The sequence below is a fragment of the Hordeum vulgare genome, chromosome 6H (genome assembly GCF_904849725.1).
Source record: "Hordeum vulgare subsp. vulgare chromosome 6H, MorexV3_pseudomolecules_assembly, whole genome shotgun sequence".
In the NCBI taxonomy this organism is placed as follows: domain Eukaryota; kingdom Viridiplantae; phylum Streptophyta; class Magnoliopsida; order Poales; family Poaceae; genus Hordeum; species Hordeum vulgare.
In genome coordinates, this window is record NC_058523.1 from 377,189,222 (window position 1) to 377,206,147 (window position 16,926).

General features: G+C 45.3%; 1 protein-coding gene across 1 annotated transcript; it reads left to right on the plus strand.

Moving 5' to 3' along the window:
• The first annotated feature begins 15,121 nt into the window (after positions 1–15,121).
• On the plus strand, positions 15,122–16,580 carry LOC123403713 (phosphoenolpyruvate carboxylase kinase 1-like). The gene is made up of 2 exons (XM_045097626.1): positions 15,122–15,988; positions 16,112–16,580. Exons 1-2 carry the CDS (start codon positions 15,172–15,174, stop codon positions 16,165–16,167), a joined length of 873 nt encoding a protein of 290 aa, XP_044953561.1. The 5' UTR covers positions 15,122–15,171; the 3' UTR covers positions 16,168–16,580.
• The last annotated feature ends 346 nt before the right edge of the window (positions 16,581–16,926 follow it).

A 16,926-nucleotide genomic window follows, 5' to 3' on the forward strand; every position in this document is an offset into this window, starting at 1 on the left:
GGATAAGATCGCACGGGCTCGAATTTACAGTAGCCATCATGTGCAAGGCAGTGCACACGACATACGAAGTATCCCCGGATCATAGCCAGCTACAAGGACTCTTTAAGACACAACGAGAACCGTTGTAAGACGACCGTCAACAAACGCACCCACTGAACATCGAATCCCAACCTCCATCATGCATCTGTAGGAAGATAGTGCTATAAGATACTACTAGATATCCCACCTATGAATTCCTGAAATAACTGGTCATGCAATCTGGTACACGGATACAAGGAGTAATATCACACAACTCCTATACTAACTCGTCACCTATATCACATCCGTCAACACACAACCAGCATCTCAGACCTTCATCTACAACAGACCCTCGGGATCACAACGATACCAAGTATGGCAGTACTCCCGAACAATCTGCACTAGTACTGGGGACATCGGGGTTACCTCGCCACTACCAGTATTGAAGCAATAACGAACATCCTTCATTCTTAGATACTTAGAAATCTGAATGATGGCGATGTGCGCAAGAATCCTGTGGAGCTCAACTCCCCGGAAGAAATCAAGGCAGACAGGAGGCACCAAGACAGAACTCCGTCACATCGAAATCATATAGATTTCACAAATACCCGCGTGATCCTAAAAAACATTTTGAGCGAGAAGAGGAGTAGAATAAAGATTTCCTAAGACGGGAACCTCACCAGAGCATGGAAGAGGAGAAAAAAGAATCCTACTCTCCGATATAACTAAGACTCAAAACAATTTACTAGACTCGACTCGGCCAAGTACGATCACACAAAGGCTCCTATGGTCGTAAGGCTCTGATTACCAACTTGTAACGACTAAGATGCGGTCCTTTCCGATCTGGAGATCGAGGCCCCGAATTGGAAAGGAGCGCATCTAAGCGTCTCGCAACAAGGTATCATAGCACATACATAATATCAACAGAATGACAATAAGGGATTCAATTGCCATCTCATAAATATATCACAGTACATCACACATACAATCAAAATGGTTCCGCTACGGACTACAAAACAAGGAAAATGGCTATGCTACCCTGCCTGCTGGCCCACGATCACGACCACGCCTCAATATTCTGGATAGTTCACGTGGAGGCGGTCGTTCTCCTCGTCACACTACCACGCCAGCTGTGTGCCATCGGGATCACCTGTCTCTGGGGTACCTGAACCTGTTGGTGTTGTGAAGGAATCTATGAGCCACGGGGACTCAGCAATCTATGACCTCAGTGCCAGATCTAGTCAAGTTATTAGGTTGGTAAGGTGGAGTATTTAGGTTGTAGCATCCTAAGCTTGATATGGTGGCTATCTTACGTAGAACATATATGAAGGTGGTCTATACTAGCGGTCGAAGATAGATGATCACTAAGTGATCCTGAACACCTACCTACATCAATCATAACCCCACCGTGTTCCCGATCGAAGAACGATCTTCGAAGGGGACAGTCATGGTTACGCACACAGTTGGCAATTTTATTAGCTTATGTTAAAGTTATCTAATACCGGATGTTAACAAAATATTCCAAGTTGCCACATAACCGCAGGCACGGCTTTCCGAAAGATTAAACCCTACAGGGGTGCTCCAACTAGTCCATCAGAAACGTACACAGGCCGCAAAGTAATCCTCTACCACGAATCTCGTGATCTCGTTGGATTCCTTAGAGGAAAACCTCAACTCTGGGGAGAACCAAAGCTTCAGTGGGATTCCTATACGCAAGATATATCGCTAAGGTAAGGCAAGACTAGCAGGACCTCCCGTCGTGTCGAGGACCCTGATAAGAGCCGCGTATCTCAGTCTCAGGACACGATGGATGAGTCACACTACAGGTATACCAAACCTCGGGTTGCCCTGTGGTGGCCCCATAGTCTGCCCAGTTTGGACCAACACTCATGAGGAGCACTGGCCCGAGTTGTTGATTAAATTCCTCGGGGTAGCTATTCCCTATGCAGATTATTATTAAGTGATTAGCAAATTAACACCAATGTTGGGTCCTGCCGTACAAGTCTTAACAATATGTGATTTATCAAGGGGGTCCCCATAACAACCCCGAACGTGTTAGGAGCGATCAATATGGAATCAAACACCGATAGCCGGTAACTATGGCGGCAATAACAGAACAAAGCACACGGCAAAAGGCTAGGCCTTCCGTTATTTACCAAGTATATATGTGCATTAATTAAATAACAGAATTAAGATAATGATATCAATCTCATGTTATCACATGAGGAAAAGCACCTGCATCTAGCAGCGCTAACATTAGTAGTTGAGCAAAGCCTACTTAGCCATTCAAGTTTGCTAGGAAGGGACAAGTGTTTGGTTTCATGGCATATCAGGAGGCAATTATTTCAGTGGTAGGCAGCAAGCAATATGGCAAAGGAAACGTAATCTAGCATAACAAGTCTAGAGATGGAATCAAGGTCATATCATCTTGCCTGTGATATCCTCAGCTTGGAATGGTTCTTGTTCGTCCTGCACGTACTCACCCAAATCCACGTATTCGTTCTCTGATCCCGGTGCTACCCAACATAAGAATAACATCCAATGAACAACAGCACCTCAAGATGCAACAAGCACATGATGCATGAGATGAATATGAGCATGCATCACTATTTCTATCACTAGCACAAGCATAAGAGTAAATACATGTTCCTGGCCAGAACTGCATCCTAACCTATCCTGACATGCATGAGAATGACATTATCAGATGCATGTCGAGAAAACGATTCAAAAGCATATAAAGAACATTACAATCGGAGCTACAGATCAACGGGAATCAACGAAACAAGATATGAAGCCCTACGTGTCAAATTCACCACCACACACTCAAATGGCACAACTCTGGTATTTCCAGCTTGCCAAGACATAAAACAAACCAACATGGATGGGGTGGAGCAAAGAAGAACACCACATCATCAACTAAGCACTCACAAACATCAAAATGACAAAACTATACAATCTGCCATAAACTACATCATAGCACTTTGTGAGCTACATTCAAAGCACCTACAGCCACCCAAATATGACAAATAATATATGTGGATGTAGCTATCCAAGAGTACTACAAGAACAAGCAAGAATCACACACAAAGGAATTAAACTCCGAAAGTTACAAGGCTGCAAACTTTCCCAAAATTTATCAGATTTCACGGACTTAGTGAAAATTCCAGATTCTAACTATCTGTCTTTGCTCTGAAGCATTTTGACAGCAGCCAAAACAATATCTACAGGACTCCAAATGGAATTAAATTTTACAAGGTGCTAGACAAACATATCAGCTTCAACTTTCCAGTTGAATGCTAAGGCTAGATCACAACACATTGACCTGCACAAGCTCATCTACAGGAGAAAAAAATATAAACAGATTCTCAGACTTTGTGAAAATCTCAGATTTTCACTAATCCGTAATTTCAGCCACATGCCTACTTTGTCTAGGCACAACTTGCACAAAAGATACCCTAAGTAAGAAATGACACCAACAAGCTATGGAGGGGATCACCCTCTACTTCCACAACAAAATAACATGCCCTTGGGCTCATCACACTCCATGGAAACAAGGACTAAACTTAGAACAAATCTGAATATGTCATCTCCAGAAAGTGTTCCAATGGCAAAACTAAGTTCACCGATGGATTCCTTGGGAGATTCTACCCCAAAATCATATATAGCATCTATGCACTTACTTGGAGCAAGTGACCTCAAACAAGGAAGCAAAATCTACTAGAAACATACATAGTGAATAGTGCATCACCTCATGTGCACATCACCATATCCACCCCTACATAGCTACTTGTTCATGTGCAACAACAACAAAAAGTTACATGAGGGTTTTGACCCCATGTATGTGTGTCATAGCACATCATCATCCAAGATCATCTATCAAGCTATCCACACACACAAGACATCATGCCCACTCACATGTGGTCATGTGAAGGTGCATAATTGACTTGCAAAGGTGGGGTGATCACACACAACATCTACTCCAATACACCACACTACAACATGCTCTTGATCAAAACACAAAATGCAAGTCCTCTAAATATGTAACACAAGCATAAGAGAATCATATCACATACACATGCACAACTACTTGTGCCACATGAGTTAAACTCATGTGTGTGTGTTGCACACACACACCACAATATATATGCACACAATCATACCACACTACTCCACATAAGCAAGACACTATGTGCACCTACACACACACTACACAAGCTAGCATACCCACACACTCACATACATACAACCATGCATGCACACATATACTCACATACACCATACTCACACATGTTACCAACACCACTACAAGTACTAGACAGGAAAAGAAAAATAAGATGCACACCTTCATGCCTATTATTTAGGCACAAGGTGTAGCAATATAATAAAAAAGTAAAAAATAAAAGAATAAAGGAAAAAACAAAAGAGGCAGGCCTAGGATTCGAACCCAGGGCCTCTGGTTCCAACCACAAAGCCTGATCCACCACACTACGGCCATGCTATCGACAGAGAGAGGGGATCGACCAGGGTAAGGTATCCCCTGGTGGCTACTGTGCCGAGCCAATCAAAAACTAAAAGGGTGCTGAGGCAACAACACACACTACCACTTGGCTACGACGCGGCTACTAATAGAATAGAGGGGATTTAACTATAGGCATACTAGCAACGGCACCAGCACCTGCTCTGCACGTTGGCGACAGGGAGGACGCCGGGGCTGATCTCCACTGCCGCGCGCACGAAGGGAACCACTAGCCTACCCAACGATGCACTACAAGGGTAAGGAGGCCCCTGCTACTCCTGCTCTGCCCGAGCACACACATAACAGACACACCACACACATCTACCTACTGCACAACAGATAACATGCCCTGTTGTACTCTGCTACTGACAGAGAAGCACGACAAGCTACACGATGGATCCGAGCCGATCCAAGGAGGAGGAAGGAAGGGGGAGAGGCTCCTCACCTTATGGAAGGAAGAGGGGATCCGAACGAAGGAGAAGCCGTTGGAGGGGAAGAAGAATGACGACGAAGGCGTCCCTGAACTGCAGAACCGAACGAAGGGGAAGGAGCACCGGGACCGCGGCATCGGCGAGCTCCTGGTCGTCGGTGAGGACGCTCCTCGACCTCACCGAGGACGAAAATGGGGCGCGGGCACCTTTCCCGTGCCCCTGGACATGGCCGCCGGCGTTGGAGACGACAGGAGAAAGGAGATCAACGACGAGCCCTTCTCTGTTCCTAGCTACAGAGCTTACCAGAGGGGAGAAAGAGAGAAGGAGGGAGATGGCGGCGCTGGAGGGAAGGAGAGAGGAACCCTAGCTTCGGAGGAGGGATCCTGCGACTTAAATCATCTTGGGGGACGCGCTTGAGCCGCAGGATCGGGGCAATGGGGAATCGGGAGGTCGAGCTATGGTCGTACCATGGCTGACGTCGACAGGAGGAAGGAGAGGGACGTTGCGCGGGCTCCTGTCGCGAAGGGGTTTTGGGCCAGGGACATATGGGCTGCGCTAGCGCGGGAGAGAGAGAGGAGAGACTGGGCCACCAGGGGGAGGAAGCCCACTGAAGCGCCACATAAGAGAGAAAGACTCCCTGAGCTATTACCTATTTAAAAAAATAAATACATAGAAAGGAAAAGGCCCACAGGGCTAACTATTGAAGATAAAATCAAAACAAAAATGCCCGTGGACCTGAAAATAACTAACCTATTTAAATAAAATACAAAAGGAATTTATGGGGCAACTTAAATAAATACAAAACAACAATTAAATATCTGTTTTGTGATTTGATTGCACCTTTAGAACAAATACCAAAACCCCAAATCTAGCACACCAATATCCCCACATTATAAACTAAACAAAGGGCATTTTTAAATTAGCTTAGGAGAAGTAGGATTTGAACTTGACATAAATAGAGAGAGAAGGGATTGAAAATAACAACCCATCACAAGCCACTACTACACCCCACATCATCACATGTGCATCATCACATGAAATCACAAGATCACATCCAACACAAGACAAGGGCATGACATGATATGCTATGCATGCATGCAAGAAAGAAAAATAAGGGACACATGAAATCATACATGCATCGGACTCTCTCATATCAAAGACGCGGTGGTCCCACATAGGAAGGTTTCCAAATAGGGAAGGTTTTACACTTGGGTCATTACACACACGAGGGCCCCACAAGCTACGAGGGCATGCCCAAGGGATGGGTATAAGTTGTTTGTTCTTTTGTATGCAGCCGCTGAAGACGGTTCTGGTTGATATTCCTAATGGTTCGATAAATCTTGGTTTCATAACTGAGGGAAATACTTACCCACATTGTGCTGCGATAATATGTTCCTCTTCACGGAAAACCCAATGCAGATCACAAGTATCAGGAAGGATTTCTGGCACCGTTGTCGGGGAGTATCAACACCAACTACCAAGTAACTCATCACAAATTTTCATTCACTTTATCTCCTTTTTATTTGCTGGTATATTAAGTTTGTCTCAAAAACACAAAAAATTTATCTTTATTTGCTAGTTAGTTGTTTAACGCCATGGCTACCTCCTCTCGAGATATGCATCATCCCCCTTACTTTGGAGAGTGTTCCCCAATCTTGGATTTTAAGCAACTAGGTTACGAGTCACTCAAAGAAGCTTGGGGTAGATTACTAGTAATACAAGCTAGAGCTAATCCTAAGAGTCATATTAATTTGCTTCTTAGAAGTTTTTATGTTGGTCTATCTCTTTCCCATAGACGTGTCCTGGATTCTATGTTCAAAAAATATTTCCTTGGAAACAATGCTTTTGACACCTATGATAAGATGAAAAATATATTTGGGCGACCTAAAATAGAAACCATTGAACCTGCTATACTAGTGTGCCACTGCCAAACTAAGCTAATCAAAGATGCTAGAACTAGTATGGAGTCTAGTTTTAGGGGATTGTTCAATTCTATCTCTAAGATCCATGGAAACATCATGCTACACAATAGGAGGCTTGGTACCATAGAACAAAAGCTTGATATTCTTTGTGCTAGGGAAAACAAAGTTATAAATGAGATTGCACCCCTTATGAACAAAGATGACAACACTTAAAACTATGCAATATGCCTAGCTAGGGGCATAAAACAATAGCGCTTATTTGGAGGCAACCCAATAGTTGTCTTTATTTTTGTATTTTACTTTTTGTTTGTTTGTTATAACATGATTATTGACTGTGTAATTACTGTGTTTTTATTCTTTTTGTTGGTGTTTGTGCCAAGTAAAACCTTTGGGATGATTTGTACGATGAGTAGAACTGATACGGTGCAAAAACAGAAACTTTGACGTCCAATGCATAATTTCTCTGATTTTACTAGAACTACTTTTTAAGCTCAATGTTTTATGTGGTATTTCTACACAAATTCCTCAGATCATCCTAATTTCATAATTTTTGGAGTTACATAAGTATAGGTTCATTATAGGTTACTACAGACTATTCTGTTTCAGTCAGATTCTGTTTTTGCTTGCATAGTTTGCTTGTTTTGATGATGCTATTAATTGTATCGGGGGATATATGCCATGGAGATGTTAGAATACAGTACCTTATGATAAAATAAAATAAGAATCAACTTGTAATAGCACCTGAAAGTATTTGATATGTTGCTTATACTACCGGATCTCACGAAGTTTTGTTGAGTTTTATGTGATTGAAGTTTTCAAGTTTGGGTATTATCCAATGGACAAAGGAATGAGGATCAGAAAAATCCTAAGATTGGGGATTCCCAAGGCACCCCAAGGTAATATTCTAGGAAGACTCAGGCATCTAAGCTTGGGGATGCCCCGGAAGGCATCCCCTCTTTTCGTCTCAATCCATCGATATGTCACTTGGAGCTGCATTTTTATTCATCACATGATATGAGTTTTCCTTGGATCATCGTTTTCTTTTGTTTGATTTTACTTTAAGTTTTCCACAATCATCGTTTGATGGACACACCTATTTGATAGAGATACCACACCATCATAATTTTTTAGAATACTCTATGTGCTTCACTTATATCTTTTGAGCTTAGCGGTTGCTCTAGTACTTCACTTATATATTTTTGAGCACGGTGGCGTATAGATTTTATAGAAATATTATGCTCTCGTTATTCACTTATATTTGTTTGAGAGTTAACTAAATAGTGACTGCAATTTGCATGGGTCATAAGACTAGATCAAAAATAATGGGTGTTCAGTGAGTGATAATTAAAACCATCATGTAACACATATAGAGAAATTCGGAGTTAATGATACTGATGTGGTGATATGAAAAAGGTGTGAGTGCATTATTATGAATTAAGAGAGGTGTCGATATTAAGAGATGTTAAACTTCTTGTTCATCTAAAAATTAAAAGGCCATGGTGATGACGTGTGAGCATTTCTATTCCTCGTTAAAATCCTAGTGTTGTTTTGAGTTGGAGTCGTGCGATGGTTAATTCCTACCAACACTATACCTCGGGGCATGCGAGTAGTACTTTGATTTGTGATAAAACTAATAAAACTTTGCAATAAGTACATAAGTTCTTCATGACTAATATGACACCATGGACATATGCAATCTCACCTCCTCATATTTGCTAGCCTCTTCGGTATCGTGCATCGCCCGTTCTCACCTTGAGGATCGGTGCAACTTTTGCCGGTGCATCCAAACCCCGTGACATGACACGCTCTGTTGCACATAAGCCTTTTTGTATCCTCCTCAAAACTACCATCATACCTACCTATCATGGCATTTCCATAGCGATTCCTAGATATATTGTCATGCAAATGCCATCGTTACTTCACATGACTAGTCCGTTCATCATCATAATGCTTTGCATGATCATATACAGTTGACATAGTATTTCTCGCAAAGCCACCGTTCATCATATTTTTGATACATGTCACTCTAGATGTTTGCACATCCTGGTACGCTGCCCGAGGTATTCATACAGAGTCATAACGTCCTATCAGTTTTCATATTGAGTTGTAAGTAAATAAAAGTGTGATGATCGTCATTATTAGAGAATTGTCCTGGTGAGGAAATGAAAATGGGGGGGCGAATGAGCCTATCATAAAAAATGAATGAGATAAAAAGAGAGAAGGGACTTTGCTACTATCCTTTACCATACTTGTGTGTGAACCTTGTTCTTCATATAGAGAGTATCATGTTGTGCCAGATTTACTTCTGTTGTATCCCTTTCTTGCTTGTATTATTGTTGTTGCTAGCATCATATAGGTTGTTCATCTAGTTTCATATCTAGACAACCTATTTGTTGCTAAACCTAATTTGTTAAGAAAAACAAAAATTTGGTAGTTGCCTATTCAACCCCCCTTGAAGTCAACCATATCAATCCTTTCCACCGTCCAGATTATGGGATCCGACGAGGAAGAGTAGGGCATGCGAGATGGTGGGGAGCTCGACTCGGGTGAGCTGGCTAGTGTCCCTTGTCATACTATACCTCGCTAGTGACCGGACCAACACTTTGGAGAGTCCAGCGGGTCGCCAGACATGGGCACGACGGAGGCGGAGGAGCTCCACTTAAATATCATTTTATACTGCATGTAATAGTATGGATTTGATGTTTTTAATATGATATATCCTATTGTAGTATGAATTATTTGAGGCTTGATCGATCATTATCCGCGAATGCATTTAGGCAAACGTGGTGGTCAACGGGGAAAATTGATGGGTAACGTGGTACCAGTTGCCTCGGGCTATTGGCACGCAACGACCATCATTGACTAGTTCGCTTCCCTTCGAGATGAGTGTATAGCCATTTGAGCCATTGATAGAGAGGGAATACGAGGCGTGTGGGACGAGGAGGATGAGATGAACCTCCCTCTTGCAAGAGTGGTTCCCGATGTGCACGCTCGAATGCAACACCCCATAGCCTTCAAACATGCACGCTCGCATGCTCAATTTGAAATGGTTTACATAAATTATGGCAATCCAGGTTGGGATGGCGAATCTGCTAGACCGCACATTCTAGCCAAAACCATCAAACTGATAATTATTATCACAATCTCAACAATATAGTGATTATGTTAGAGTTGCTCTAATGTCAACTCCAACACGAATCCCCTATAGGACATCATCAAATATCCGCACACACGGCTGGATGTGTCCATGAAAAGTGGGTTAGGTGAAGACCATGACACCATATCCATCAAATATCCATCCAGGGAAGAGAAAAAAAGAGTTTATGATGGGGTCCAAGGCAAACTTGACGGTGTTTGCGTTGTGCCTAGACATCCTAGAACTCCCTCAAATTTGAGCATGATCTGGGACATCCCAACCGGTTCGAACAAATTTGATGAACCATAGTGAATGACTATGAGTGTTCGGACCGTCTCGTTCAAATATTTGTGAGTGTTTAGGTGAACCTCATTTGAGTTGCGCTAATGCTAGCTAGTATCATATGGATGCTTGAGAGACGTAAAGGCATCTCCAACGCGGCTCACCAAAAAAATCATTAAACGTTCAAAATCTCATAAATCGACAACAAATTAGAAGAGCTTTAAGAGAATTCGCACCATCTACGAGCACTACCAAATCAACCTCGCCACCCCTCCCCCTAAGCCCAAATTTCTCTCTCCCCATTTGATCTCCTCTCCCAATTGGCATAGGCGCGTATAAATAGGGGATTCTCGATGTGTCGAGTTGGATGACCTCAGAGCATCTACAACCATACCACTCAAATCCGTCTCAAACGTTTGGGCAGGCTGCCCGATCACTGATCGTTCACAAAAATGCGACTGAGATGAGCCCAAATAGCTACAACCCACTACTAAACTGGCCTCAAATGCTCGGGCTAATCGACACCCCTCATATCCAACCAAAATATGAGGCGGATATGGGGGTGTCGATACATGCCCGCCACGTCGGTCTGACATCTTGGACCCATGGCAAAATGCTGGCCTGGTGTCGTGGACCCACGTTGGTCCGGTGGACTGCGAAGTTAGACACCGTCGTCAGTAGAAGATGAAGGCGAAGCAGGCCACGCAGGAGGCGGAGATGTTTTCCTACTTGGATGAGGTCGAGGAGGCGGAGCCCGCTACGCGACCGTTTTCCCGGGCCCTAACATCGAGGTCGTGGACATCTCCAACGTAAGATATTTTTGTTACATGCTTTATATGGATGTGGGGGTTAAAATGAAAGATTCGGATGTACACTATCAAATTCGAGGTGTGTCGTGTCACTGTTTACGAACGCGTCTACGGACGTATAAGGGGACGGATTTGTCAAATCCGGTCGTATATGCTCTTGTATACTTGATGATACCGGTGACATCCTCTATTACTAAATAGCTACAACCCACTACCTAATTTTTCTAGCCATGCAACCATGATACATAAGCAAATATGCATGCAAGACATAAATAACATCTTTTGCATTACTCTAGGCATGCAATGGTGTCATATCATCAATTCATGCATATTAGTCGTAAGTAGTTTTTGCATTAGAGTTCATCCTCCATTTTTTTTTAAAATTACATTTTAACTATAATTTCATTCTCTTGTTATACACTTTGTATTGCATTTTATTATTTTTAAGCTTACATTCGCTTTTAGTTAGTTTTGGAATTTTTTATGACAACTATTTAATAATTTTTTATCATGTTCCCGCGGCAACGTGCGGGGCATCATCTAGTATCCAAAGTGTTGGCGGACATTTACGCTGCTTGTCAGTATGCACGTAACACTAGCATTAGGTTAACCGTCACTAGTTTGTTGAAACTTATAGTGTGTGGCGTCATGCCTTATGTCACTCTAAGCAAATCCATGATTCTGGTGTGCAGTACTTGATTGTGATCCTTTGTGAGGCAACAAAGGTGCATTTGGTTGGCGAATATAATCGGGTCTCTCAAATCCGTTACAAATGTTTGGACAGGCTGCCCGATCACTGATCATTCACAAAAATGTGAATGAGACGAGCGTCCTAAACTGCCCTCGAATGCTCGGGCTGATCGGCACCGGTCATATCCAACTCAAATATGAGACGGATATGGGGGCGTCGAGACGTGCCCGCCGCGTCGGTCTGACATCATGGACCCACGCCAAAATGCTGGCCTGGAGTCGTGGACCCACGTCGGTCCGGTGGACTGCGAAGTTAGACACCGTCGTCGGTAGAAGATGAAGGTGAAGCACGCCGCGAAGGAGGCGGAGATGTTTGCCTACTTGGATGAGGTCGAGGACGATGAGAAGGAGTATGGATGTGGGGGGTAAAATGAAGGATTCGGATGAGGTCATCGAGGTCGTGGACATCTCCAACGTAGGATATATTTTTTACATGCTTTATATGGATGTGGGGGTTAAAAATGAAAGATTCAGATGTAGACTAGCAAATTCGAGATGTATCGTGTCACTGTTTACGAGCGCGTCTACGGGCATATAAGGGGATGAATTTGTCAAATCCGGTTGTATATGTTCTTGTATCCTTGATGATGCCCGTGACATATCCAAAATGTTGGCGGACATTTACGCTGCTTGTTTTTTTTTTGGAAACGCGGCCCCTTAGATACCGATCCCATTAAAAAGGATCGAAGAGAGTTGCCCGGTTAATAATCGGAAAACCGGTTTAAAACCGTTACAATGCGTCCGTCAAAACAAGGCACACGGGCGACCTGACAACCTACACAAAAACGCACATAGGACGACATTTATGTTGCTTGTCAGTATACACGTAACACTAGCATTAGATTAAGTGGTCAACCGTCACTAGTTCACTGAAACTTATAATGCGTGCGTCATGCCTTATGTCAGTCTAAGCAAATCGATGATTCTGGTGTGCAGTACTCGATTGCGACCCTTTGTCAGGCAACAAAGGTGCATTTGGTTGGTGGATAAACTTGAACCACAGCTTGGAGACATCTATCTGGTTGCTTGGAGGACAGGCAACACAGAAGGCACCTATCCAGGGACCAAACATTGTGCTTTTCTTAATGACGAAAGTTACACCTTTTAATTAGCTGATCCTTGATGGATATTACCAAGGAGGAGCTTCCCACGGTCATCTGCTCTTACATTCATCTTTCATTGAAGGATTGGTTTCTGAGTTAATTCGGATTCTTCTACAGTTACGATTCATCTTTCATTGAAGGATTGGTTTCTGAGTCGCGATTGTTACTTCTATTTTTACACATTTGCCACTAGTGTCTTCTCAAAGCTACGCGACCGCGTCGGTGGCGTAAAGCACGAAAGCACCCTCACATGTCTCTCGATACGTGCACATCCATAAACTTCACGCAAGAATATGCGCTAGTGCCTTCAAAAGAAAAGAAAAAAGAATATGCGGTAGCACGTCCCCCGCACCCTCACATGTCTCTCGATCAGTCACCACTCTACATTGTTTGTGTAGCACTCTAGCCACACTATATGATGCTGCCGTACGAGTCACAAAAGCAGAACCGGCCGGGACAGGTGCGCAAGCCACGTACGTACGGCACGGCTTATATAATCGCCCGCTCGTATCAAACGCCTCGCCGTCACCGAACGGTCCGTCGCCGTTAGATCGCCGCGACGGGGACAGGCCAGAACGGGACACGACGGGGCCACCGTCGCGGACGCGTGTGGTCATCTGATTGGCTAGATCCACTCACGGACACCGACGTGCCGGGCCGCGATTGGTGGTGGCGCGCGGCCGTGCTTTGGGCGCTCGGAAAGGGTCCTCGCGGAACGGCCGCAGGGCTCCCCGAAAAGCCGTTACGGAGGGGCCGTTACTGTTGGCCCACTCACTCACATGGCCAGTCGGCCACTAGGGCATTGGCGCATCTGCTTATCGCCATTAATCCTCCGCCCGAGGTGGGCCCCGACGAATTAAAGCCGTCTGCGTCGAGGTGTCTCGCGTCTCCCCCACCAGAGACCCGACGTGGGTGCAGGCAGATCAACAGATTTTTATTTTTTTTTGCGGTACAGATCAACAGATTCAAGTTGCAATAAACAACCATGTTTTTGTTAGCAGACAGACAACAATGTCATTAGCTACGCACTACTTCCCAACCAGATTCCCTCCTATTTTAATCTGGTGGTTGCAGCGCAATCTCCCCTTGTTCATGGAGTAGACTGTAGACGTACCCGTCGCCACAGATCTTTTCTAGAACGCCGGCTTATTACCTGATGACGAATGTAAATGTAAATAGTCTGTGCTTGCTCCTGCATTTGATTCAGGAAGCTTCAAATGGAGCCACAGAAGTCAGATATCATCCTGCTGACGGCGAATGCTATTTTGTGTGTATGCCCTGGTGCAATCTTTCACCCTCGGTCAGATCATATTTTCCTCAATCATACAGTACTTTGTTTAAAACATTTGTTGCTTGAGTTTTCCAAACAATATTATTAGGGCTACATCGTTGGTTGATGGGCCCCAGTTGCCACTCAAACACGCACACCTGTACAAGCACCAGCCCTAGTAGATAACCTCGCCATTAAGCGAGAGTGGCCCGCAATCAACAAATATTGAGGGCGATGTTTGACGGTATCCATAATCCATGTCCTCTTTTCCAGTTTTTTTTTCTCTACAAGAAAATCCTTGCCTCGCTCCAACCAATGTCTATCGCTACCAGTATCGCACGCACCCCAGAGCACACTCTACGAACTTGAGTTCCATCCCTGCCCTCAGTTCATGAGGAATATTCCGATACTCGTTCTCTTATTTTCCCGGAGAACCCCACAGCAGAAACTGAAAACAAAACGAACAGCATAATGTATTTCTTTTTTGTGATTGGCTTATCTGTCACTAACTTCAGGTTTCTTTATCGAGCTTTGCTCTTCAGATCGGAAGATATCGCAGCAACTCAAATTTGTTAACGACTTTCCACTGCATTTAGCTCAGCACTCTAAACTAATTTTATATGTTTCTTAATTTCCTATAAATATGCTTTCACTGATTAATTTTTTCTTATATGCTCTATTTAGAATATTTTATTTTGAGGAAAAAAGATTTATTTTTTGCATACCAAAAGAATCTCTTGTTTTTTTATTTTGGGGGGAGTCCGCACGGCCTGACCTGGTATAGAGGATAAAATAGGAAGAATAGCAAATGCGGTGGCCCGGACAGGCAGGATCCGAATATTCCGCTCGGCCATAGGTTGGCCAGTGTCGTTAAATAGGCCACCCCCTCCGTCCAATCGGGGTAACCCGAAAACCAGAGGAAAATCACTGAACTATGAGTGGAGAGCTAAACAGAGACTACGAGATTGGCGAGGAGATCGGCCGCGGGCGGTTCGGCGTCGTCCACCGCTGCACGTCGCGCTCCACCGGAGAGGCCTTCGCCGTCAAGTCCGTCGACCGCTCCAACCTCTCCGACGACCTCGACCGCGAGCTGGCGGAGATCGAGCCCAAGCTGGCCCAGCTCGCCGCCGCGGGGAACCCGGGCGTCGTCCAGGTGCACGCCGTCTACGAGGACGACTCCTGGACCCACATGGTCATGGACCTCTGCTCCGGCCCGGACCTGCTCGACTGGGTCCGCCTCCGCCGCGGCGCGCCCGTCCCGGAGCCCGTCGCCGCCGACATCGTCGCGCAGCTCGCCCAGGCGCTCGCGCTCTGCCACCGTCGCGGGGTTATTCACCGCGACGTCAAGCCCGACAACGTCGTCCTCGACGTCGACGACGAGGGCGAGAACGGCTCCCCGCGCGCGCGGCTCGCGGACTTCGGGTCGGCCGCGTGGATCGGCGCCGACGGCGGCCGCGCCGAGGGACTCGTGGGCACCCCCCACTACGTCGCGCCCGAGGTTGTGTCCGGCGGCGACTACGGCGAGAAGGCGGACGTGTGGAGCGCGGGCGTGGTGATGTACGTGCTGCTCTCCGGCGGCGCCCTCCCCTTCGGCGGTGAGACGGCGAAGGACGTGCTCTCGGCCGTGATGCGGGGCAGCGTTCGGTTCCCTCCGAGGCTGTTCTCCGGCGTGTCTCCGGCCGCCAAGGACCTGATGAGGCGGATGATGTGCCGCGACGAGTGGAGACGCTTCTCCGCCGAGCAAGTCCTCCGTAAGCACGCGCTAATCCCTGGAAAATTCATCTTGTCTTTGAACCGGAAAGATCGTGTCCTCCGTCAGTTCTTCATTTGAGGTTAGATCCAGGAACTAACATGTGATCGTGTTTGTAATGCAGGCCACCCGTGGATCGTGAGCGGCGGAGGAGCCCGAGCGATGGAGCAGCCAACCTGATGAACGGCCGCCGGATCCGAGACTTCGCCAGAGCAGATCGAGGCAGATTTAGAGCGTGCCGCCCGTGGGACCCCGGCTCTGCAGAGAAGTAGAGAGATAGTCGGCGATCGAGACGCACCGGCCGACGGCGTCGATACGGTTTTTGTACAAAAGGCCGGGCGCGCAGATACATACGCTAGTAGTATCGCGCTACGGCGGTAGATCGAGTGAAGAAGCAGTAGCAGCTAGCTCCATCTTTATCTAGAGGGCGCCTTAATTTGTTTTCTCCTTGTTGTGTGCGGTGCTGCATGATGGATGATGATGCAGCAGCAGCAGGTTTTGTACTGTGTATATTCTAGTGTACGTCTTGTACAAACTAATGGAGTCGGAATAAGATGAGCTATAGCCTAGCTCATGCTTTGCTTACCTTTTAATAAGTTTATAATTCAATTGAAGCTTTGTCATGTACGTATGTGCCTTTCGGCCCCGCCGTTTGAACGATATTCTAATACCCCTCGAAACAAAAGAACAATATTCTAATCGCTTTAGGTAAACACTCCACTCGCCAAGTCGCAAGTTGCACAAAATCTTGAGTCAGCTACAGCTTATAGAGAAATAAACAAGGAGAAACGATCAGAGGTGCTACGTACTCCTATGACTTTGACCCGGGGACGACACATGATGTAGGTAAGAGCAGAGAAAAAGCATGGAAATTGTATAGTCGCCCCTCTGCAAACTCAAACTCTTTGGATCAAGCTCGAGTGTCTATTTCCCAAGGAG